Genomic DNA, 25,611 nt, shown 5'->3' with positions numbered 1-25,611 from the left:
AGATACTGCTAGAGGAAAGTGTTACCTTCTAATTTGGTTGAAATGACCCTTTAGAGTCAACACATTCAATGAATCAAGTCACAGCCAACTAATAAAGTGTAGTACCTAGTTTAACTACATTATTAATACAGGGGCTATAATAAGACAGTCTATAGCCTCTCATTTATTCCTGTGGTGTGGATTTTAACCACATTTTCCATAAATCCCTCGTCCTCTTCCACAAGCTATAAAATATAAATGTGTTTATTCTGCAGTATGTATGCAGCTAACACAGTATCCTCCATGAGTGGAGTACTTACAGTTGTCCATCCAGAAGATGATGGGAGGGGGCAGGCCAGCCGGGGGTCGGCATGGTAACACCAAGGACACGCCCTCCTGGACCACGATTGGGTTGATTTTCTCCTTCGACCACAGGGGGGACCCTGGAATAGTTAAAGGATCCACATGAGCGGGTGAAGAGTCTCTTAATGTGACAGAAAGTATGGGATGCTAATGGACTGTAGCTGACAAGATAACAGAGGTGACGAGGCAGGAAGAGCTGGATGATGCTTTACTGCATGATAATTAACAGAAGGAGAAATACAAAGGGCTAAATTACCTCTATCTACTGTCACATCCTGCTAAGTGAAACATACTGCTTTCTAAAGGCAACCTTTACCTTTCAGGAGGGCTCTTAAAATGGAAATGCCACTTAAATGTTAGAAAGGAAAAGAATAATGACGTGAGAAAGATGGGACATACGCTTGACATTAAGAAAATAGGAAGGATGGATGGACGTGCTCTGTGCTTACTCGACTGTCGAACCACGATGTTGTGGGAAACGGCAGTTCCGTGTTTGTTCCTGGCTGTGCACTGGTAAACGGACTCGTACTGGTCGGCCTTCGCTCTGCTGATGTCAACCACCAGGGTACCTGAGTGGGGCCTCAAGCTGACGTTGGCGTCCTCATCGACGTCAAAGTGGGTCCCGTTTCTTGTCCAAGAAAAACTGAGGGTATAAATAAACAATCAAGGGTCATAACAGCGCAATCAACATCCAAATCAGACATGTGTTTACAGAATCTGATGAGGTTTACTGCCACCAACCTGGACTCACGTATGGACAAATGTAAAGCAGTTAAGATTAGACTGTGTGCGAGTCTTAATCCTTGGGAAGAAGATCTGAGATGAATTGAATGATTAAAGGTTAATTCCGGTTAAGACGAGATCAGTTGTGATTCTGTGTTCGGCGGGACAGTAAGACTCTGCAAGTTACGGACTTCAGAGCAGCAAAGGGGTCTGAATATTTAGAATAATCCCTCCTAATTTAAATAAATAATAAGACCCAACACGGTTTACAATTAACGTTAAGTTAGAGAGAGAGAGAGAGAGAGAGAGAGAGAGAGAGAGAGAGAGAGAGAGAGAGAGAGAGAGAGAGAGAGTAGATCAAACATAACTGGCCGCATATAAAATTTAAAGTTTGAAGTGTTTGCTGTATGTTTTTGTTGATAGTTACTGTTCTGTTTTTTGTTTTTAACTCTGTAAAGCACTTTGAATTGCTCTTTGTATGAATGGTGCTTTATAAATAAACTTGCCTTGCCTTGACTTGCCTTGATTCATCGCTTCAGAACTTGTATTTGAATTTTTGTGAGGAGCCTTTTTTGTAGAAGACAATTAAAACATTTGTAAAATAATAAGAAATAACATAGAGAATAATATTTTCTTCATTTGATTGTAGCAGTGTCTTTTACACTCGTGCTTTTTTGCCAAATCTCACACTGTTTTGGTTCTTTCACACATTTAATTTCTGTTTCCTCCTCACACTTTTTACTGGATTAAGAAGGCAGGGTTGGGTTGCAGCAAGGTCAGTCACATATTTCTGAGTACAAATCAGGGACAAACGCTATTTAAATCCATATCATTCAAATGTGATCCTGATCCAGAAGATTTCTGATTCTCAACCACCAGAAACAAATCCTAAGAATATTTCTTCTCCCTTCTCCTTCCCTGTAACCTTAAATGTTGAACATTCAGTCATGAATATTTAACGACATACAGACATTCTTCGGATTTAAATTCAAGAGGCTTTAAAGGGGCATTTCCAAAGACTGAGAGGATAAGTAGCTTGGTATTGACTTCTTCAAAGGGAATGTTTGAGAGTTATATAACATTTGGTTTTATGGTTAAGGATATGTTAGGGTAAAGTGAATCTGAAAAACTTGGAAATGTGGTAGTTCGATGAGTTCTCTTGCAGATATAGAAGTGCAACACAGACTTCCAACAAATTAATAAGTGTTACACTCAGATGGATTGAACAAAAGTTTGAATAAACTTAGCCCGTGGCAAGGGCAGCACATACAGAGAGACTTTAGTGGTAGAATTCGTTACTCGATTTCTTGGGACGGCTGAGGCTTTGTAGTGAAAATCTGACAGGTGGTGGTTGCATCCAAACCTGGAGTACCTTTTTTAGGGATAGATCAATGAATGCAGCGAGATTGGTACCTGGGATGAGGCTTCCCCTTGGCATCACAGTGGATTATAATGTTCTCTCTGGGGTCGATGATGTAATCCTTGGGGGATTGGTGAGTTATGGTCGGCGGCTGCGGCACTAAATGAGATCAGACAGAGGATAATATTCAATCATGACCTTTACTGCATAACTTAGCTTTTTTCCTGTTTCTGTATTGACCACACACGCAGTCATTACAGATAACATGCAGACTTACCACACTGAATCAAAGCTGACGGCTGTTTGCTGACAGACACAAAAAGCTCCAGTAACATGTATCAGCAATAACAAAAAGGCATGCAGAACGCTCAGGTACATTTCACTTTATCATAATGATCCAATGCTTAATGCATTCCTGTCAGAGCTGGGGAAATAACTAATGGACTATGACATCCCAAATGGTATAAGAACTCATGCTGTTTGCAGTATTGCTCTACGGGAAAATGCTCTACCACTGCAGAAACACACAGAACACAAACAGCAAACAAAGCATGCAATGTTCTAAAAATCCACTCCAAATCACACTGCGGCGTATAACATAAAGCACATAGCATATCAAATAAAATATAACCTTTAATGCACAGTTTAAAGACAAACACCTAGCACAATCTCTGCAGGGAATTCACACTAGTTTCAGACTTACATCCTTCCAGAACTTTTGTGTTTTTCCAAAGAATCAGCAAACAAGAAAGAACAAATCGTGACAGCAAAGAGAACCAGACATTAGTGGTGAAAAATATCTCCCTGTGTTATTATTTCTGCTGCACACACGGTTTAATGGCCAGGCCAGGTCACTTTCCAGGCTCCAGTGGTCAGTAGCTCCAACCAAAAAATGAGAAACAAATCAGCCACCACGGTGACATCAGTATGTGGTCTAAGAGAAACTCTCTACCCACAAAGCAAAAATGAAATGAAGAAAACCGGGGTGTATACTTTGTGCTCTTCAAAACGAAGTCAAGGAAAGTTTCCACCGACAATAAAATGTCAACTGTTCAGAATTCACCAAATAAACACAGTTAACAGAGTCGTAAAGGATAGAACGCTGGAAGAAATGTGATTAGAAACAGTAACTTCAAAGATCAGATACATATCTGCGACTATTAAGATGGTCAAATGATTGTTTCTGGTAAATTGGATTGCAAAAAAATACTTTGGCGTTGCTCCTTTCTGCTGAAATGTGAGTATTTGATGCTTTCATTTTAAAAATACCATAGTGACCTGCATATACTGCATTTAGGTTGTAGACTGGTCTGAGTAACAGACTTGGATCTAGGATGTTTGAGAACTTATAGACAAAAAACAAAGCTGATTAATTGAAAAACATTCAGCTGATACATCAGTAGTTAAAAAATTGACCTTCAGTCATCGCCTTAACTGTGAGGGCCTGTGTCCACTAACAACGTTTCTTGTGCTGGCGACACTCAAAACCCAAATTTCAAAGCATTTTTCACCAGTGCTTACTGTTGTTAGGCCACGAGTTGTCTCGCAGAACTTCTACTTTCTCTTGTAGTGACTGTTAAGTTTGTCCCTAATATGTTATTTGATTCTATTCAATGAAATCTTATAAAGAAAACACAAAAACAATTGATAGATTTGGCACTGACAGCAGCTCAAACAAAGAAATTGTACCATTAAAAATAAAAGTGTGGTCATTTTCTTTTCCAGATAGGCTTCCAACATTGTTGTTGACAAAGTTGTCAACAGAAGTCCGTCCCATTCTTGATTTTGATTGATCAGTGACGGACATATGAGAGGGATAAGCCAGCAACAAGAGGCATCTATACACATAAGACGATGAGCACTAAAAATGTATACACGTTGGCTTTAATTATGAAAAACTGGTGCTGTTAGTGGAAACAGGCCCTAATATTGAATTAAATGAAAACAACTAAAGATGTAAAGACAAAAACTTCAATTTTGGAAAGTTCTTTATCTGTAATAGCATATAGAAATGATAGTGCTACCCATGCTCTTTAACACTTGGCATGAGAGCAAATAAGCACACCTTTTTTATAGTTAATCATTTCTTTAATCACTCTTTATGTCTAGTTAGAAAATAAATGTTATAATTTCCCAGCCTAACATACAATAGTAGTTAAACTTATTGTCACAAGAGGCAAAGAAAGCAACAAATTCCTCACATTTGTGAAGCTGCAAATTGAAAATTGCACTTCAAGTTGATTAACTACATGCCAATGAGTTTTCATTCAATTACTTTATCAGTTAATTCACTCACTATAAACCCTCAGAAGAAAACAGACCTGAATTAGTCCACTTAGTTCTCTTGGATATAAATGTGTTTTACAGTGTGTGATTTGTTTCCTTACGGTCTAGTGGGACCTCCAGCGCGGCGGCGAGGTGTCCAAGGAGCAGCACAAGCAGCGCTGCGTCCATCCTCCTCCTCTCCATCATCCGTGTGTGACGCAAAGGTCTGACCCGGAAAAAAGCGACGCCCCTGCCTCTCTGCTTTGTCACACTTTGAGAGGACACGTGCTCATCCACAACTACAGGGAGAGAAAGAGAGAGAGAGAGTGACGGTTAGAGATGGCTGTCTAAGGAAGAGAGATGAGTGGATTGAAAAGCACATACAGTTACTGCAGCCATCAATCATGGAACTCATTTTGTGAGTTTTATTTTGTGTTTGTTGGCTGGCAAAAGAGAGACACACATATATAACCCTGGCCTCAGATCAATGTAAGTTGCCATGCAGTGCAGATTGCTGGAAGCTACCCCTTTGATCTAGTACTCTCCGACACGGGTCCAATGCGACCCACATGGGCTCATTTTGCTTGGCTAATCACCACTGCGGCCACAATGCCATTAGGCTTCTCTGAAATATCGACCACATGATCTGCCAGTTGACATGCCAAGGGACAAGACACGGGGACACTGACTTCACCACCTATTTCCCTCTCAGCTTCATCAGTTTGATTGACTTGCTGACTGAGGTGATCTGCAGTTAGGTCAGATTTCAGACACAAGACCATCATTCTTTCTCTGAGAGGTGTGCAGTGGGAAACGTCACGTGTGATTGAACTGATCTGAGACGTCTGACATGTTACTCGACACTGTTCAATGAAGACAGATGGTCTAAGTTCAAGAGTGAGTTGTTCACAGGTTAGAGAATAATGGTGTATGGCTAATTGGCTGCTGATTAACTGTTGATTGAGGATTTCCTTTTGTTACAGAGCAACATCTAATTATAGTTTTATTACAACACTCACTGAGGGATAGTGGATAAACAGCAAATACACCAGAATATTAGAGCAGAAAGGTGTGTCAACATTTTTTTGACTGGGGACTCCAAACTAGGGCTCTGAATTATGAAGGGTCGGCTGGAAGTATGTGGGCACAACAAGCGGCAACATCCGGTCTCAAACTATGAAGCCCATACGGAAGTGTTATAAACTGCAATTCATCAAGAATCCGCTTGAGGCTGGCTGCAGAAACACCAGAAACCACATAGGCATGAATGGGAAAAAGACGATCTTTTCAGCATTAATAAACATATTTATAGCCTGGTTCAAAAAACGACGTGGCTCTACATAGCTAGTCTCTCTATCGGCACACACTGTATGGGGGCTGAATTTTTTTCTAACTCAACGGTTCAGAAGATATTAAGATTACGAGTTCTTGCTCAAATAAGGACATGACTGACTTGACTCCCGGACGGGAACACATAGCTGTTGGCTAAGAGGCTCAAACTCTTTACGTCACACTATGCCTGGTTGAGTTCCGCATTTCCAATATGGCTGCCGCCGTATTTTGGCTTCAAAACAGGGCTCAGGAACAGATGGGTGACGTCACGGATACTACGTCCATATTTTATACAGTCTATGGGGCACACACATACTTACACCATTAGCATTTTTTACTTGTGCATTCCAGTGCACTTTTTTTTACTCAAAAAAGACCACAACAGAGTGTCAACATGTTAATCTCCTATCCTTGATTCTTTAATGACTTGATAAGATGTTTGTCAAAAGTTAGAGAACTAAAAAAAGGAGGTTGCTACATTGAAATGCATAGAAAACTACAATGCATATTTTTTTTAGTACAAATTCAGCTTCTAACAAGGCAAGTAGCTAATCATAGTCTAGCGTTTTGGGGTGGCACCAAGGGTGGCCAATCAGAAAAAGTGCCCTTGCCACCCCTGGCGACCCCTCTGGACACACCCCTGTATTTAAACACACCGAGTGTCAAATCTTCTTTTGTCACCAGCTAGCTCAGAGTTCCCTTAGCACACCTTCATCAAACCACAAGCAATTATTTTTAAGACAGCTGAGAGCAAAATGCAAATGTTGAAATAATTACTGTCAGTGTAATCAAACCACTTTGACCTGAGCTCCAGAGAGTAATAACTACTGAGTCAAAATGACTTTGCTCTATTTAATTCATTTTCATCTGCATATTTCAGTCTTACTCCAAAGAAATGATCAGAATAATTCATTATTTGAATGTAACGTGAGAGCAGCTTTCAAATGATTAGCAAAAGGAGTCAGTCAGGAAGAAGAACTTTGGAAGGAGTTGTTTTCTGTCTTCTAGCAACCACAGTGTGACCTGTTTTTCTCTCTCCTGTCTGTCTTACCCCAGGCGTCCTCTGGCTCGCACACTATTGAAATGTCACAGCTTAATTTAGAGCTCAGGAAGGCTAATTTGCTGTGTTATCAGAAAAGCACATCAAATTTGGGATATTAATGCCAGTTACTCTGTGAAAGAATCAAATGGAGCCCATTAAAGGTGGAGGAGCAAGCATTTATTGTCCTCCTGCCTTTGGGTGTAGGTCTGTTTAGCGGCTGCAGAAAGGCGCTGGAGTCTGAGACCAGAGGCTAGACGGAGCCGAGCAGCCAGACCCAGGCCTGGTCCTCCTTTGGGGATCTGATGTATTTGTTAGTGCTGCCCTGCAGTCATGATTCAGAGCTGGTGTCTGGTGGCTTGGGAGGAGAGCGAGGCCAATGTCTGCTGCCTCTGGCTTCGGCTACATCTCCCCAGGGAAGGCTTGTATGCTTCGCCCAGGGCAGCCAATCACTCTGCAGCGGACACCATCAGGCAGCTCCGGTTTGGGATTTAGCACAAAAAGATCCAAGGGGGGGCAATTTCATCAAATTCATTTGCAGCCTGGAGGCAGGGGTGCTGAACCCCCACTAAGCAGAAAACCTACTTTTGATTTTCAACTTGCTGTGTTAGAAATTTACAATCAGATATAATTTTTCTACAAAATCCCTCTATGGTGAGTGGAAAGGTTTTGCATTATAATCATTTCTCAATTCAATTTTGTTAATGTGAAAAGTTATTAAAATAACTATAATTTATGAGTAAAAGGAAAAAACAGCTTGAACTTAACAGTTCAGCAGTTAAATTAAAAAAGGAAGGCCAGTGACAGAAAGCTCATTTGACATTTTATAGTGAATGCCCAAAAGCCCTGTGATTTTTATCTGGAAAGGAGCCAGAGCCTCATTCAGGATTCATTTCCCTATTTAATGAGGTGTAGCAGCTACGCTCAAGCTGGTCAGCATGCGAGTGTCTTTATGTGCATACTGTCTTTATATGCACCAGTGTATGTGTGCTATAATTATCTCTGTGAGGTGCAGTGATAGGGGGGCTCACACAGCGGGACAACGTTGGGTGCTCAGGTGGGGCTGTTGAGGCGAGGAACTATCCACCAGGGCCTGAAACTTCTGACATCCTGTCTTAACAGTGAGCACAAAAGCAACTAAAAACAGCCAGACTTTACCATATTCAAATGTAGTAGCTGGATTTACATGTTCTTACTCAGAAACTTTGACTTTACACATCTAGGATAAGGCCAAATCTTGCATAATCAGTGTATTCTGAGCCTAAGCAAGAGTATCCCTGCATCTTACAGTTCAAAGCCCATTTCTCATTTGAATATACAATTCTTCAAGGGGACACACAATCAAAAGTCGTACATCACCATTGTAGAGCATTTCAATGCATCTTGTGCTGACAGAACTAGAGTAGCCAAAGTAAATAAAGCTCAGTGGAGTGCAGACTGCTGAGGCCGTGACAAAAACACAGAGCTGCTGGGAGTGCTGTGCCAAAAGCTGTCAGGCATTAGATAATATCGAACAGGAAATGGTCTCTTAGAAAAGAAACACAACGGGGAGGATCTCTGGTTATTTTTCAAAATGGAAAAAGGCTAAGAAGAGGATAAACAGAGCTACTGTCTCAGTGAAAAATTCAATACCAAAGTTACACAACCTCATGGGACGACTGCCAGAGCACTTTCAGGAGCAGACCAGTGTTTCTGCAAGTCTAAACTCCAAGCAGCATACAAAAAAATTATAACTTGAAATTGAAAGTGATATTTAGCAAACAGTGCCTTTTCTACAGTAATAGAAGTTATGAAGCATTGTTATCACTCATTTAGTGATGGGAGCCCAAGTTTGATATTTGCTCTCCTGTTGGCCCACATCTGTTCCCTACACTCTCCCAAAAGACGCACCTAGCTCTGTTGCTGCAACTCTACTCCTGTCTCCAGGTTGTTTCTAGCTAAGTTTGTTTTCAGCTAAACTCTTGGCAGGTAGGTAGGTGCCTTGTAGGTGTTTTGTTCATCTTTTCTTAAAACAATAGCCTCAAAAAGACAGAATGAGAAGTTTTAGAGTTAACCTAAATGGAAAAACGGATCATTGAAGACCAAGACAAATTTCAATACAGGGGTCGCAGAGTGTACATCATCATTTTGTGACGTATCGTGACATATTGTGACATTGTGACATAGCATGACATATTGGGACGTATTGTGATGTATCGGGTCTTATTGTGTTGTATTATGACATATCCTGATATGAAGTGACATTACGATACAATATGTTATGATATGATACAGTATACGATATGATACACTTTGAGACCCTAGTAGTGAAATTTGTGTTATGGAATAATATATATTTTCGTGTTGCGTCATGTCCTTTCATGTTGTGTCATGTCGTTAGGATTTGATATGGTTTGGTATCATATTATGTTGCGTTGTATTGTATCGCGTTGTATCATATCGTAACATATCGTGTCTTACTAAAACATATATCATATTTTATTTAACCGGCGTATCACATTGTATTGTACTGTATTCTACTGTACTGTACTGTATCGTATCCTGTTGCTTCTTTCCTTCTGTGTCATATCATATGTTATCTAATCATATTGTATCGTGTCATGTTGTGTCATGTTGTGTTGAGTCATATTTCACTCCACTGTACCACTGTGAGATTGTGCTTAAAGATACTAAAATACTCCCAACGACAGAGACACGTGATCATCACTCAGGTTTGTCTCCACCACAGACTCCCCTCTTTAGTACTCAGTGTGTTCAAATGCATGCTGTGTATTATGTGAAACTTTCCTGAACATTTCTACTAGGCACTGTTTTTATTCATTACTCTGAGATGTGACAGTTTAATCTCAACAATATGCAACAGAGACAAACATTAATGCTGACCTGATGTTCACTGTGATGGATTGCACAAGTTTAATACATTTGTAGAGTCTGCAAACAGATTTGTGTGCAGCTCAGAGATAAGTGTGAGTCAAAGAATGTTAAAAACATATTCTAAATTGACACGGCAGCGTTGTGTGCAAAACGGTTAGCTTTGATCTGAAGCAAATTGGATTTGTATTAAATGAACTCAAGCCTGCAAGACCACTTTTAAGGACCTTTTAATGCGACTACATGACTAGCTGTGTTTCTTCCCTAAAATGAATGTCAGTAAAGTGAAAGGGTTGTAATGTTAATTACTGTCTACAACTACACAAGACCACCTTCACGCAGAACTCTCTTTTCTCCCTGCTCATTCTGTCCATGGAGAAAACACTCAGCACTTGTGTAACAGCTGCATTGAGCTGTCTGGCCTCTCATTCAGCCGGCCTCTTCAATTACTCCATTGTCATTTTCCCATGGCCAGCTACTTCACCATCCCAAAACTAATTGGTTTTGTGCACATGTCAGAGAGACATAGCACATACGGGACACACACACACACACACACTCGCATTCATGCACATCGTTCTGCGGGACGTGAGGGTACACACATCTCTAAGAACACAGATGGAGCTGACAGGGGCACGAGCACTGAGAGTTGAAGCACAGCACGGTGTAAATGAATAGCAGTCAGCAGGGGAAAAAGGCCCAATTGAAATTCCCTTACAGCAACAGATAGTACTACTCCATATGCTGAATTCGAACCAATAACGAGGATATTGCCATTTCCTGCTCTAAACAATGGTGATGCAACAGTGACAGGATCAGGGCTGTTGCATCAGTACTGTGCGTTTTTAACATCTATGATGAAAATAAAAGCCTTTCTCTCATGCCAAGGAGCCTAATTAACTCCTATAATCAGCGCTATTGATGGCTCATGCAATCAGAGGTTTGTGAGCCTCCGTATGGCCTTAATGGAGCAGCAGGGATCCCCTACAGATGCCTGAATGTGAGGGTATAATGATGAGAATGGCTCGCACTCAGGAAGGCGGTGATGAGAAAACGGATACGGTTGGGGGAGTTTATTTTGCTGCTCGTGCTGTAGTTCAGGACGTCACTGCATGGCATTCATGCCCTGGGCTAAAGGCCTGTTTCTCTGTGCTATTAAACATCTATAGGGAATGGGAGGTTGCATGACTGGCCTTGCTGGAATAAGATAGAGAGTGAATGAATATCCTTAATGTGGTTACCAAGGTTCGAATATCATTATCATATAAGCTTTATATTTGAAGCTGCATTTCTAATTAATGATCTTCCGTGAGTCTTTGAAAGCAGACGCTAAAAGGATCATTAGATTTGTAACACTCAGCTGTCTAAATGAGCTCTGGATTCACGGCTAATGTAGTGGACAGACGTTAGCAGCGATATGAGTTACAGCTATGATGTATGAGGTTGAATGTTCACTGACTTTGACTAACACCTCTCGCAAGCCTTTTATCTGCAGCTACAGGATCACAATGGAAATTCCACGGGCCGGCTCCAGCGTGCGTTTTCCCATAATCTGCTCATTAGCTTTTATAATTGAGAGACCCTATGCAAATAATTGGGGTGGTTAACATATGAATTGGGGTCGTGTTGTTGAGAGAAACCCAGCAGCTCAAAAACAGATTGCGCCCTTTTATCTGCTCTGTACAATAAGAGACAATACTCGTGCTCTGTGAACTTTCAATTCATTGTTTGACTCCATTTTTCTTTCTCCCAAAAAAACTTCCCTAACATGGAAGTGGAATCAGTTTATGATGTTTTAAAGGGGCACTTTGGTTTGGGCTTTGAGTCTATATTATTTGTAACAAAAGTACGCTGAACAAACTTGTAGAGCGCAGAACAACTTGCATGCTCACCAAGCAGGGAGGTCCACTGAAAAATCTCAGGATGCATTATGGGAAGTGTAGGCTGGTTTTGCAGCTAGATCCATGCATTGCTTAACAAGTTTGGATATTTCAGCTTTTGCTGCATTAAGCCTGTTCATTATAACTTATTTGGAGCACAGTTTGAAATCCCTGGTGTAGCTTTCTCAAAAATATTTTGCCCTCTTTCTAGACCTTGTGCCCCAGCTATCAATCCACCTCAACCCTTAATGCTAATGTGCATCTGCTACTAATGCAATGTGTCCGGCAATTTGTTTGGTCCTCCTCTTTTCACAGCGCGCCGCGCATTGGCATTCATTTGGCTTCCTCCCTGTACATGCCAAGAACACTCCGGGGTTTGCTCTCTGTCCCTCTCTGCCCAAATGCTAATCACTGCCGGCGCCGGCACTTCTGAGAGGAGGCTCCTCTTTAGCATGCAGATGGAAGCAGCACCACTAGATGGGACGGCTGCGTTGAGGAGGAAATCCCTGTCTGTTCAACCTGAATGGAAGCGAAGGGCAATTTTGCTTTCATCTTTATCTTTGCAGGCCAGCTAAATATGACATTAGGGTTGGTTTGTCACGTCTTCGCTAAAGCGGCGCCTTCTCTGAAAGCCTTTTTGTGATGAGACAGATGTGTGAGGCCCTCTCTTTCCTCCTCTTGTAGGTCTTGGGATCTTTCTAAGAGGTCGCAATGCAACAAAAGCTCTAAACTATTAGGTAATGAAGCAGTAATGACAGCAAGTTGGTAAAAGTTAAGTCCCCAAAGTGTATTTGTTCACTTGTCTGACCTTATTTATAGAGCAGTTCATTACTAAAGAAGTTTGCGGGTAGGGTGGAGACGCTTTTAAAAAGCATTCATTAAAAGGAGTTCAGAAGGGGAAGAAGCACAAGGCCAAACGAGCAACTGAGGATCTGAACTTGACCTTTATTTGATAGCTAATCCCCACACTGTAATTACTCCAGAAAAATGGATGTCTCCCAGCACTCCGGCTCTTCAATGCATGAATCTAAGCTTCCTTACATCTATTTGCAAATGTATCCTTCCTGTTTATGTTAGTCGAGTTATTCTGAGGGTCAGTGCAGGAATACCAGACTTTGAAGATGGAGCTCGATTATGCTCGGCCTGCCACATGAGAGTGTTATGGCTGAATCCATTCATATGCTGAGCAGAGGTTCATTATAATGAGAAAAACGCAGGAGAGAGGGAGGACTGCATTCCAACTGCCTCCCTGAATAGCTAAGAGGACTCTAAAAATCCTCTTCATACGACGTAGCAAGACGCACTTTAGCTACAGAAACATAACAGTTTAGAAAGACTGATCAACATAAAACCAATCTGCTGTGGGAATGCAAGCAAATCCTTCTCCAAAGCAGACTGAAGCAATTATGCAAACACAGAATCAGAGACAAACAGTGTTATTTTGGTTGCATCAATATCATCCATAATCCTCCTACTTTAGCAAATGCAGGAAAATGGTTTATAGCTAAATATAGGGACACTCCATACACTTTTTAGCAGAGTAGAGCTACTCAAAATCACTCTCAGAGAGGGGCACTCTGTATCCATGGTGATACCCTTGTGTTCTCAGATCTCCATGCTGACAAAAAGATGTCAACCCGCTCATCAAACACAGACGTACGGAGGGGAAAGAAGGGGGACAAAGAGGCCCAGACCCATTTGTCATCTCATGAGTAACCTTGGAGTGAAACTGTACGCTTGACATCTGCTGTGCCCTGAAAAACATCTCAACCTCCTCCGCGCTCAACAAAAGAGTAATGATTAGAATCTCAGTTTGCCACCATGTCCGCACCGGATGGCTTTCCCTACATGTGAAGGGTCTCTCAAGATGGGGCCAATATGTGAGGTTTACTTTCAGCTTAGGGGGTGCCACGGAGAGACTGTGTGAGAATAGCAGCTGAGGAAATGTTCACCTCAGACACACACAAAGTGTCAGCTGTGGTGTTTGTAGCGGAGGAGCTCCTGTGGGCGATGTCAGCCAAAGAAACAGTCAATGTGTGATTGCTCTCAGTCAACAGTGGATGCAACCAGGTCTTTCTGGAAAAGCACTACTGTATATAAACACTCTTCTAGTGGAATCTGAATAGTGCTGATACAGTACAGGCAGGCAGTGATGGCTCTTTGAGAGCTGCACTTTGAATGGTACCATTCAGTCTGGCAAAATCTGCCGACAACATCAGATAACAAAGCGTGAACGCTGACTGTGCGTTGGAACAATCTGTTACTGCTGTGTGGTACTAGAACATGTAATTTGCTGGGGAGAAAGTAGCAGGTGGACAGAGGCAGCGAGGTCTCGTCTTATTAGAAGGATCTTCCTGCCCTGGGGCCGAGAAAGGAGTTACTGAGAGTTAAAAAAAGATGAAAGAAGGAGACATTTTATTCTCACAGTGTCTTTAAAATATGAGGACTTATAGAGACTGAACATATGCTCAAACCCTGCTTACCAAAACACCTCTTTCAAAGTACCTTCCAAACAGTGTGTGGTGGGAATTGATAAGATTTTATCAATGTCAATGCCATTGTCGATTCTGCTTATCAATCCAATTCCTTAGCAATTCTCCTAACGATTCCTGAGGGTTTTTTTGAGGGGAAAAAAAAGTAGTTCTACACAGCCTTCCGCACCAAAGGGAACCATTTTATTTTTTCCAAAATTATGTCTGCACAAGACTGAACATGAACATATTCAACTTGAACATACTGAACAATAGGTTGACCTCATTCTTGGTCGCGTGAGTCCGGAGGTGGCCCCTCAAGCCTGGAGGAAAATACTTTGAATTTGGATAGGAAAAACACTTTTCCTCTGGGGGTCATCACGGAGGTATTTTACCCGCTCTCGGTGCCTCATTTTCGGCCGCGTCAATCCGGACGTGGCCCCTGAAGGAGAATACGAAGGAGTTCTGTGTCGCAGAGTGTGTGACGTAATGCAACATGACGTGACGTGACGTCGTGCTGTGAAATGAATCGTTAAGAAGAATCGATAACATTTGAGTAGTACATTTCCGTTGGAATTGATCAATTGGAACTGGTTCTAAGTCGGATCTGGTTTTATCGATTCCCACCCCTAGTGCAAACCAATTCTTGCATACTCCTTTTTAGAACTCTGCACAGTGAACTTTGACCGTTTTAAACATCCATCATATTCTAAAAAAAATGTTTGCCTCTGAAATACAAAACAGCACTGTTCTGTTCTCCCTCAGCAGCAGGTTTAGTGGCACATGTTTCACTGCACTGAGAATAGTGGGTCATACAAATCATGAGAGCTGACTTGCTTACGACAAAAGGTGGCTCCAAACGGCAACCTGGTACTCGAGGCAGACTACAGTTTTTGTGCTTTTTATGCATGTATTGAGAGAGACAAGATACTGTACAAAGTAGGAAACTGGGAGCAGAGAGTGGGGAATGACATGAGGCAAAGGGCCACAGGTCGGAATCAAACCCAAGCTGCCCAATATGAGGGTCATAGCTTCTGAACATGGGGCTAGCGATATAACCGCTCAGCCAAATTGGCGCCCAGCGCACTAAACGATGTATTGGGACTTATTGAAGCTCCTACCTGACGTACTTCATGGAACAGAAGTATGGGAACTGGAATTCAACCTATACAACAGTTCCTAACATTAAAGGGAGGTAAATATAGACTTGGGAGAGCTCACATTGTTGAAATATAAAAAAGTGAAAAAGTTAGTGAACGATAATTAACAGAGATACACCTAGAGCAAGTGTTTTTATCCCAATGACAAAAACTAAACCTGTCATGATTCCTCATTCATCCCTTTGTATCACTTCCAGCAACTGAGCCCCACTGTGAGGCTGTACTTAAGGCTAAATGCCAGAACTAGCATGCTAACAGCATATTAATTTTCTCATAATGACAATGCTAATACGCTGATGTGTAGAACATATCATGTGTGTAAAGCTGTTGCTATTTTAGTTAGGTTTGTGAGCATGCTATTGTTTTTGTGATAATTTACCCAGAACAAGGTACTTCTAGTTCAAGATTAAGTAATCTGTTTCAAACTGCATGACACTACATTAATCAATCATTGATGTATTTTGGTTGAAGCTAAGCCTGAACAATATGTGGATATTCTAGGTTTGGTGATGATATGATGTGCACTATAGAAACAGTGTGCATATTAGCTCTACTGTTCCTGTCTTTGTGTTGTTCAGCATATTTTAAAGTGTACTTATTTATAGCACATCATCTTTCCTTAATCCAAAACTATTTCAACAGCAACAATACATTTGAGGGTAGCTGTTGTTTCCTGTTTTTGATTATCTATTGCATAGATGTATACAGCCCCTATAATAAAAATGTGATTTATTGCACAGGCACTAGCAGGGCTAGAAAAGAGCTTGTAGTGCTCGCTGCAGTCCAGCTAAATCTACTGCAAACATCAGATAAGAGACTCTTTCCAGCTCGTGTAATTTGCTACTGATAGAGTAATGGTGAGAAAATCTGCGGCAGGTGGACAGAGGCAGCAAGGTCTAGTGTTATTGAGTGCCACCTCTACATTCACCGAGCATTACAATAGACCTCTCCTGCCGCTCCCTCCTCCTCCACCTCTTCTTGCCCCTTCCACTCCACCCCACCTGTGTCTGTGAAAGGTCAGCGCAGAGGAGGGTCCTAACCCCCCTTCTTGAAAAACCCACAGCTCCCACTCCACAATCAGCCCCAACACTGGAGCTCAGTGCCAGGAAACTCAATCAAAGAGGGGCTTCAGAGGGCTCCAGACCTCTCAAAACCCTCCATTGTCTCCCGAAGGCTTCCCCACACCGTGGCCGCTCTATATGTAACACTGTAAGAGGAGTTGCTCATTACTGCCCGTCCCCGGTTCCACTTTGTCTCCTTTGTGCTGCTGACAGAAGAATCCAGTTGCCCAGCCAGACCAATAAAAGAGAGTGCAGTAAGATATAAAAGAGAAGAAAGATTCATTTGCAGGAGTGGGAGCTGGAAAAACACATATGTTACATGTGTAAGTGCTGCTTTTTCTCCCTGAGGGGTTAAAGAAACATGCATTACATGAATGTGTCACCTGATGTGTCGCCGTGTGACAGATCTTTAATGGCTCCTGTTCAAGATTTGCCATTCGTTTCACGAGTTTGCCAGTATTGACTGATAGACACACCACAGCACAATGTGTGTGAATGTCAGAGCAATCCATTATCACATAAAGGAGGCACTATGTAGTCCCCCCCCCCCCCCAACTCTCTCTCTCTCTCTCTCTCTCTCTCTCTCTCTTTCTCGGCCCCTCCTCAGCTCCATTCAGATACGGCAGGTGAATACAAATCATTTCCCCTCCACTGCTCTCTAAAAGGACTCACCATCCAATTTCAGACATGGAGGACATAAACAATAGTCCTTTTCAAAGTGTGAGAAAATCAAATCATGGCGGTCTTCTTTTGAATGACACAATCAGGAGTTTACTCTTCCAAAATGCAAAACAAGTTCTGCAAAATAGATTAAGTCTTATCAAAGGATGTTAGAGTAATAATGAAGGATCCTGCATGTTAGAGCAACAGGTCAGGCAGAGAAACCTCTGAAGAGGAGATATTATGGGCTGCAGAGGAAACTGTTTATTCAGGGTGAACAATTCATTTCATTGTTCACCACTTTCAGATTATTTAGATCCTATTCACTGGATTTTCATACACTGTTTTTTTTAGCATATATTCTATCTTAATAGAATATTTTAAGCTACATTGTTAGCATTGTGTTGCTTAAGGCTGTAGATCTTGCTGGTCTGTCAGTGCACTTTTCAAACGTTGGTTTTGGTATTGAAAATATTTAAAGCTCCTGTGAGGAACTTTTGGTCTGTGTTGATTTTGGTGCCCCCTGTGGACAAAGTAGAACCAAGCAGCAACCTCCGGTCAAAAACTATGAGGCCCATGAGGAAGTGTTATAAACTGCAATTCATCGAGAATCCACTTGAGGCTGGCTGCAGAAACACCACATAGACCCCAATTCAAAAAAGGCGATCTTTGCAGCATTAATAAACATGTTTACAGTCTGGTTCAAAAAACGGCTTGGCTCTACGTGGCTAATCTCTCTATCGGCACACACTGTACGGGGGGTGAATTTTTTTCTAACATGACGGTTCAGAAGATATTAAGATTACGAGTTTTTGCCCAAATAAGGGGAACACAAAGCTGTTGGCTAACAGATTATGAATATCTGCAAAACAAAAAGTAAACAATGGCTGTTTCTGCAGCGTACTTTTAACTTGTGTGACACCTACTCCGTGGCAGCAAATCAGACATTTAAGTAAACTAACTTGAAATATGTAAACTTGTTGCAGGTGGTCTTGCCTTCCTTTTTAGGTCATATGGAGGCATCAGTATGAATTTCATACTTTTTCATAACCAACTAAAAAACTCCTCACAGGAGCTTTAAGATACTCCCTGCAATGCGATCAGTCTTAGCACTAACAACAAGAACAGTCCATCAAACTGGAAAAGAGTCTTCATTATATATGTTTGTATTAGGTGGTGCTTTTGTATTAACATTAAATCATGTTTCTTCAAGGAAAAAAAAAATGTGTGCAAACCATAGCTTTTCTACAGATGATTAGTTCTCTATAAAGTAATCAGTGGTAAATGGACTTGAGTTGACAGCACTAGCTTGGGTTTGATATTTAACATGTTCCCATCACTTTATTCATGCAGACCTCTTGGCACAGTAGCTGTTTAATCCCATGCCATGTCTTCAACCTATCAGTGTACTCACTCACACAGAATATAATCCATATAAGACATGTGATTCACCAGAATGCACCCCACACACATGCAGAAACGCTGCTGAAAGTGAAAATAAAGTGCGTGCCAGCCGCAGTGATCCAAACACTCTTTTTCAGCCAAGTCTGAATGAGCTTTGATTACACTGGCTCCAGCTACGGCCACTCTATTTCACAAGTCATGTTTTCATATGCTAAACACAACAAACAACTCAGGGGAGGTGAACAATTCATCAAAGTTAGCTCTGAGCAAACTCCACTGACTGTATCTGAAGGAGTGCTGCTGCTGTGAATTTCATTATAAATTTCCCCCCTATTCAAAGACTTGTGATGGAATTTGATCTAATTAAGCTCAGAGGCGGAGAAACTTGTGATATATCACTGAAAGATGGAATAGCAGGGATAGAGATAACATCTCCCTTAAGCAAATGGAAGTACTTTTTGTCGGCAAGTAATTGGGTGACCTCGTTTTATTTGAAGAATTAGTTTTTGTGTGAAATAAAGAAAGAATTTTCAAGATTAAAGAATACAGTAGAAGAGCCCCTGGTGGTGACTGACTGAACATGTTTCTATCCGTCTCATGGGTCTGGATGACTGAAACGTCAGCTAATGGGTATTAATGATACTAATAAAGGACTTTCACATAAAGGGAATCTCTGTATGTGCAGTAAAACTCTTTGCAAAGGAAGGCGTGTCACGAGAATCCACCAGAGACCGACACTGAAAAAGCATAAAAGTTTCTTGGTGTTAAAGCTCACAGTTTTCCCCTTTGACATTTATCATTTGCAGGACTTCAGTTTAGTTCTTTGCCCATAGGGAGCCCGCGCTCGGACAAACAGCACTCCATCTTTACAGATCGCCCGGCCCCATCAGAAATAACGACCCCGACAAGAACTGCTCCATCAGCTCTCGTTTGTCAAGCGGAGGATCCGGAGGAAACACTGCTCCCATTTAACACTAACCCGGCTTCCGCTAACAGCCTCTGTCCTGTGTCTGCATTTGACAGGATGAGGCTGGGCGCTTATGTAGGAGCAGAGTCAGCTGAGTGTTGGATAATGGTTGGATGAGGGTGTGTGTGGGCCTGCATCTTAGCAGAAGTCAGTTAAAGGAGGTCGAGGACGACAGGCTGGACGAGGTGTGTGTGACTGTCCTCCAGGGATGGAGACCGGGGGTGTTTCGGTGTGTTTGTGTCACAGAGGTCAAACAGGATAGCTGAATGAATTACTGCATATAACAGATGATGGTTCAGAGTATCTGCTGGGAAACCTTGACCTCCTCTATCCACACATAAAGACTGAATACATATTTTTGTTGACACAGCTATTTATCAGTGTTTCCAAGGAGGAATCCGAATGAACTACCAGATTACTTAGATTAATCACTAGTTCCAGCACTGATCAGTAATTAGAAATTGCTGTAATTCCCCAAGCAGTAGAAATCAACAGGCCAAAGCTATAGCTAACCCCATTTCATTTTCTCTCTCTCTCTCTCTCTCTCTCTCTCTCTCTCTCTCTCTCTCTCTCTCTCTCACTCTCTCACTCTCTCTCACTCTCTCTCACTCTCTCTCACTCTCTCTCTCTCTCTCTCTCTCTCTCTTTCTCTCTTTCTCTTTCTCATTAGAACAGGCTGAGATGCAGGTGAGCGAGGGGTTACATCTAAATTCAGCCATTTGTATTCCAGCAAAACACCCGGAGAGCAGCCTGTTTATATTGATGAGCAGATAGACTTGGCCTTGGACCGGGACCTTTGCCTAACAACCACATAAATCATTTGGTGCGTTAGAGGGCCTTCACCACTGACAGACCCCACCAGCTTATGACGCTGTGAAGACAATCTTCTTCGACATGAAGCCACAGCAGTACTCAGAGTCTGACTAAACAGACACTGGGTATTCAAGGCAAGGTTTCAAAGGCATAGGAAAAAAATTGAAACACAAAAGGCGTTTGTCATGCAGAGACAATTATTTCAGACTTTGAGATAAGAGATATAGTGCATGGAAAATGAATGTGTATTAAAAAGAGAACGCAGTGCTTAAAGGTAGTTGACTTGAAAGGTTTGTAATGAAGGGCTGCTTTAAGCTTGGCTATATTTCCTCTCCTCTGATCTCTCAGAGTAAGTAAAGAATAAAAACATTAAAGGCAGGTAGACTACATGTTCTGCTTTTAAAAAAATATCCATCCTCTAAGGCCCGTCAACTATGCTGTCTGAACTTCTTTTCTTTAGCTCAAGTGAGATATTCAGTTCCTTGTAAGCAAGCAGCAACACACTGGGAAGAAGAACCGGACCACTTCAATATTTAGTAAATATATACTCAGATGCTCTCTTGCTTCGAGTAGGATCAGTACATAGACACTAATGTCTTGCTTAGCTTAGCTTAGCACTGATACTACAAACACAGAGAGAACACAGCTAGCCTGGGTCTATGCTAGCATAGCTTTGACATTTAACCTTTAATGAAGTGTGTTTAAAACAAGCGGCAACCTCCGTTCGAAAAATATGAGTCGCTCGAGGCTGTTCAAAAAAGACCAATTCAAAAAAGTTGATCTTTACAGCAGAAATAAACATGTTTACAGCCTGGTACAAAAGACGAGGGTAGTCTGGATAGCTCATTTCTCGATTGGCACACACTGTGAGGGGGGTGAATTTTTTTATAATGCTGCAATTTTGAAGATATTGAGATTATGAGTCTTCCAATGAGAGGAACAGCTGACTTGATGTACAGGCGGGAACACTGTAGCTGTTGGCTAGGAGGCTCAAAGTCCGCCTCTTTACGTCCCAATAGCTCGACAGCAGCAATATTGCTGCCACCGCCGATTGGCCTCAAAACAGCTCTTCAGAAACAGATGGGTGAAGTCACGGATACTACGTCCATATTTTATACAGTCTATGGTTTAAAAACAAACACACTTGAACATGCTAGCTAGTAAGCTTTAAAGTTGCTGATACAATCAGGGTTTGTAAAAGTCAGACAAAGCTAAGCTAGCTATTTACCAGTGCTCCTGCCTTTGAGCTATTTTATAGAAGTACTTGCTAATGTTTTTTTTAATAAACAAAACTGCATAATAACAATGAATTGTGTTTTAACAAAGAATTGAGCGAGGCTAGCTGTTTCCCTCCATTTTTCAGGCTTTTAGAGAAGCTAGGCTAACAGGCTCCTAGCTTCAGCATTAGATGACATCGAAAAATGTGAATGGTGTCACTCTCATTATCTTCTTTTAGGAAGAAGGATGATATATATTTCCCCAAATGTTGAACAGGAAATAAACCCAATTTACAGAATCCAGAAATTACTTGACTGGATCAAAAACCATTGAATGAAACTAGAATGGCATCACCTGAATCTAAACTAAGTAGCTTTCCACACTGGGCCACAATAGACCAAGTTACACACACAGAGGTAAAAATAAACATGTATTCAGCTCTGTGAATAGAGAATATCTTTAGTGCTAGGCAGGATAATTGTACACAGAGGATGAGTAGTGAAGGTAGAACAGCCTAGAGGAAGGTTTCACAGGTGAGCGAAGGTGAAAGAAGCTGTGAAAAGCAAAATAAATGAAGATGCAGAGAGCCAGATATAGAACAGAGTCTGCTCAGGCTCTCCGGGCTGTCTGCCGAACAGTTTGTGAGTCATTTGAGCATGAATCCGACTTCTCCACAGGCCCGAAGGATGTAGAAGGAGAGCAGGAGCCCCTCAGGACGGGCCTCACCAACCTCTCTCACATCACTCAAACTCTCTCTCTCAGTGTCTTTGTATCCATCTATTCATCTGTTTGTTTATTCATGTCCTTCCTTCTGACACTTTAGCTTTGTCTCTATGCACCCCCCGTCTCTTCTTCTCATACATCCACAGAGACACCGAAAAACACACTCACAGTCCACTCCATCACGTCCACACTGGACCTCTTTCTTGCACATAGCCACTCTTAAACATAACATGTGCAGACAGGAGTGTTGACACAAAGAGCCGTCAGAGGATTGTCAGGCCCGAATCAAAGAGACACCTTAGCAATATTTCGACGTGTTCATCTGAAACGACGGGTGCTGGGAGCAGCCCAGGGGCCCTCTGTGTTCGTTCGAATCCTTCCGCTCATCAGCAGCTAGCTCGTCTGAACTAAGAACTGCTGCTATGTAATGTCACTGCTTTCTAACCATGTATGATAAAATCTGCTGCTTTACTTGAAGTAGATGCTGTTCATGTACACATTTATGGAGAGGAGGTTATTTTAGGTGGGGTGTTGTAGATCAGATTGCATTGGGAAACCAGTTGCACTAAATGTACCATACAGCTTAAGTACTTTGTTCTGCACAGTAGTGACAGGAAGTACTCGAACCTGCAGCGTAGGTCTAAATGCTGACTCTCAACATCATTGTGAAGACTTTTTCAATGTGTGCAACTACACATCACTGTTACTGTGAAGGAGTTAAGACCATATTTCAATCCACACTCCAAATTATTTATTTATTTCTTGATGAGAGGATAGGACAGGGGATAGAGCTTGAAACTGGGTGAGAGACTGGGAGAATGACATGTGGGAAAGCAGCTGCAGGCTGGAATCGAACCCTGGGCCGCCCGCTATATGGGCAAAGGGATGCAACCATTAGAGATTTTGATGGTATGATTAGTGAGATAAATAATCACGGTTTCAGGATTATCCCGATTATTATGCTTATGTTTTATTTTCGGACACAGGTGTCATAGGGACGACCTCACCTGTAGAGAATAAAAGAAACGCACTCCATGGAATGTTTATTTAGTCCCTTTTTCTCCTTGTGCCATTTTGGCAGCGCCTTTTCTGCTGCACTGAACTGGTTTTAATAAAACGGCGCCAACAAATCGTGTTAATGTTGCAGTTAAAACTGAAAACAGTGTTCTTCATGAAAACCCCATCTGACTCTGACGGGACCTGGGAGGTATGGAAATGGGCGGAGGACGCTGCCTCGCACTTTTAAATGACGGAGAAACTCTGCACAGGTGTCACTCATTTTTCATTTACAAATTGCGCCGAACATAATGCACCCTTCCCTTTTTGACAGAGACATTAGAAAAACTCGGTGTAGCAGAACCTTCACGATTAGATTAACCATGACACTTTTAAGCATGGTTAATAGTGAAACTGGTTAATCCTGACATCCCTATATGGGCATGCTACTTTAATCCACTAAAGCCACGCCCCACACTCTAAATTTAAAGAGACAAAACACCAGCAGAGAAATATTCATTAGGGCACTACTTGATTTGTTTGTATGGTTACCAGTTTTGTAGGCTGTGTTTTGTTTTTTATAATTAGGCAAGTTGTCTTTTTAATTCAACACTTTCTTAAGTCAAATTTCCCTGCTGGCACAATAAGAGTCTAATCTAATCTAAAATTTTGGGAGAGATTCATGCTTTTCAACATTGCATAAACTAGCTAACTGATAAGAGCAGGAAATGTGGACACTGCTCAAGAGAGGCAAAAAATTATAACAAATTCGATCAATCTTTAAAGCCAAATTTGTACAAAAAGCTAATAAAGGCTGATGGTCCAGCCATCTTCACATTCAGGATAGGAAACTTTAATATTGTCATCATGTCTTATGCTGTGTTCCAGGTCATGAGTCCTATAAATGTTGATAAGTGTTGATTATTGTGGTCATTTCGCAGCTCCTCAATCGATGAGCAGCCACATATTCAATACATGGTGAAAATCAGAGGAGATATATGGCCAGTTTTTAACAATTACATTTAGAAAACAATCAGTCCAAAATATATTCAAAAACCCTTCAAAAAAAAAAAAAGCTGGTGACCAAAATGTAGTTGTGGTGGAGTGTATTTTTGGGGTAATTCAAGTACAACATTTTAACTGTTAATGGAGAAAGAGACATGACAGAAAAGAGGAGAGAAGTGGGGATGACATGAAACAAGGAACCCGTCTGTGATTTAACCTCTTGGTCTATACTGGCTCTGTTCTTCTCTTAAAAACCTCTCATGATTCTCACTATTTGGAAGCCAGTCCTTCTTTGAGAATGTCTGGCCTGATTGTACGACCCATAGGCTTCAGTAGACAGTTGGCATCTTGCTGGCGTTGCTCTGCCAGGCCTGTACTGCAGCCATCTGCACTTCTCGCTTCTTTCAGGGGCTCTCTGCCGTCAGTCTGCTCTTCAGCAAGTGAAACACATGATGAGCTGCTGATTTGGACAATCACAGTTTGGCCATCAAACTGCTTTTGTTGCATTTTCAAATCTGTGAAAATATGGGCTCTTAAAAAGGGTGAAGTGTTTTATTTTTAAACTGATAATTCAATGCAAAACCCAACTGGGGTGCAAACAAATGAAGTTAAAAGTGAGAGGCAGCAGTTTAACCTCATAGTTAGGTTTTCATTTCAAATCAGATCTGCTGAAGCCGAGGCTAAGGGAAACACATCAATTCATAAATACTGTGTGACTGCACTGTACATGAATATAATGAATTATGTAATCCTGTCTCATGGATTTACAGTCAAAACCTACAAAACTGTACAACAGGGACTATTTCCCAGCATGCTCTATTAAAACACACAAACATAAACAATAACATTACACTCTTTGATGGCCACGTGAGAGAGAAACCTGTGAGAGGCAGCACTATGGAGCTACACAGAAACCTCTGCGGCCTTATACTGAAGAGCCTGGGACCTGAATGCAGCTGCTCACAAAGCCCGCTTCACGCCTCGCTGTGTTTGAACTGCAGATTCAGTCCACAGCTACTGAGTGTGGCCCTCTGTGAGTTGGCCACTGAAAAACTGTGGACTCAGCCTCTCTTGCCTGCAGCACACCTTCACAACAACAACCAACAGCCACAGTGAGGGGACGAGAGAGACGGAGAAGGAAAAAGAGATTCAAGACAAATAAAAGATAGAAATTGGCACGTCAACAGCAAACCAATGAGAGCGAGAACCCCCCCCCCCTCGTTGCTGAAAATAAAACAAGCGTAGCACCCACAGAGGATGCCGAATGAGCTCAGAGCCGTCAGAGTCCCTTAACTCTACACTCGGCTGTGCGTGAAGCCTC

The 25,611-nt window shown here is 41.7% G+C and overlaps 1 protein-coding gene across 2 annotated transcripts in view; it reads right to left on the bottom strand.

The window, feature by feature from the left end:
- The window catches only part of LOC117814850 (neuronal cell adhesion molecule-like), a 94,906-nt gene that overhangs the window by 25,619 nt on the left and 43,676 nt on the right, over positions 1 to 25,611 (bottom strand). For both annotated transcript variants that reach the window (XM_034686398.1, XM_034686399.1), the window contains 4 exons: positions 4,813 to 4,989; positions 2,479 to 2,584; positions 792 to 985; positions 300 to 422 (listed from right to left, as the gene is read on the bottom strand). In XM_034686398.1, the coding sequence (XP_034542289.1) occupies positions 300 to 422; positions 792 to 985; positions 2,479 to 2,584; positions 4,813 to 4,897 (508 nt within the window). In that variant the 5' untranslated portion in view covers positions 4,898 to 4,989. The remainder of the gene's footprint in view (positions 1 to 299; positions 423 to 791; positions 986 to 2,478; positions 2,585 to 4,812; positions 4,990 to 25,611) is intronic.

This window comes from Notolabrus celidotus, chromosome 6 (genome assembly GCF_009762535.1).
Source record: "Notolabrus celidotus isolate fNotCel1 chromosome 6, fNotCel1.pri, whole genome shotgun sequence".
Taxonomy (NCBI): domain Eukaryota; kingdom Metazoa; phylum Chordata; class Actinopteri; order Labriformes; family Labridae; genus Notolabrus; species Notolabrus celidotus.
Note: the sequence above shows the minus strand (reverse complement) of the source record. Positions and strands in the feature narration are given on the sequence as shown.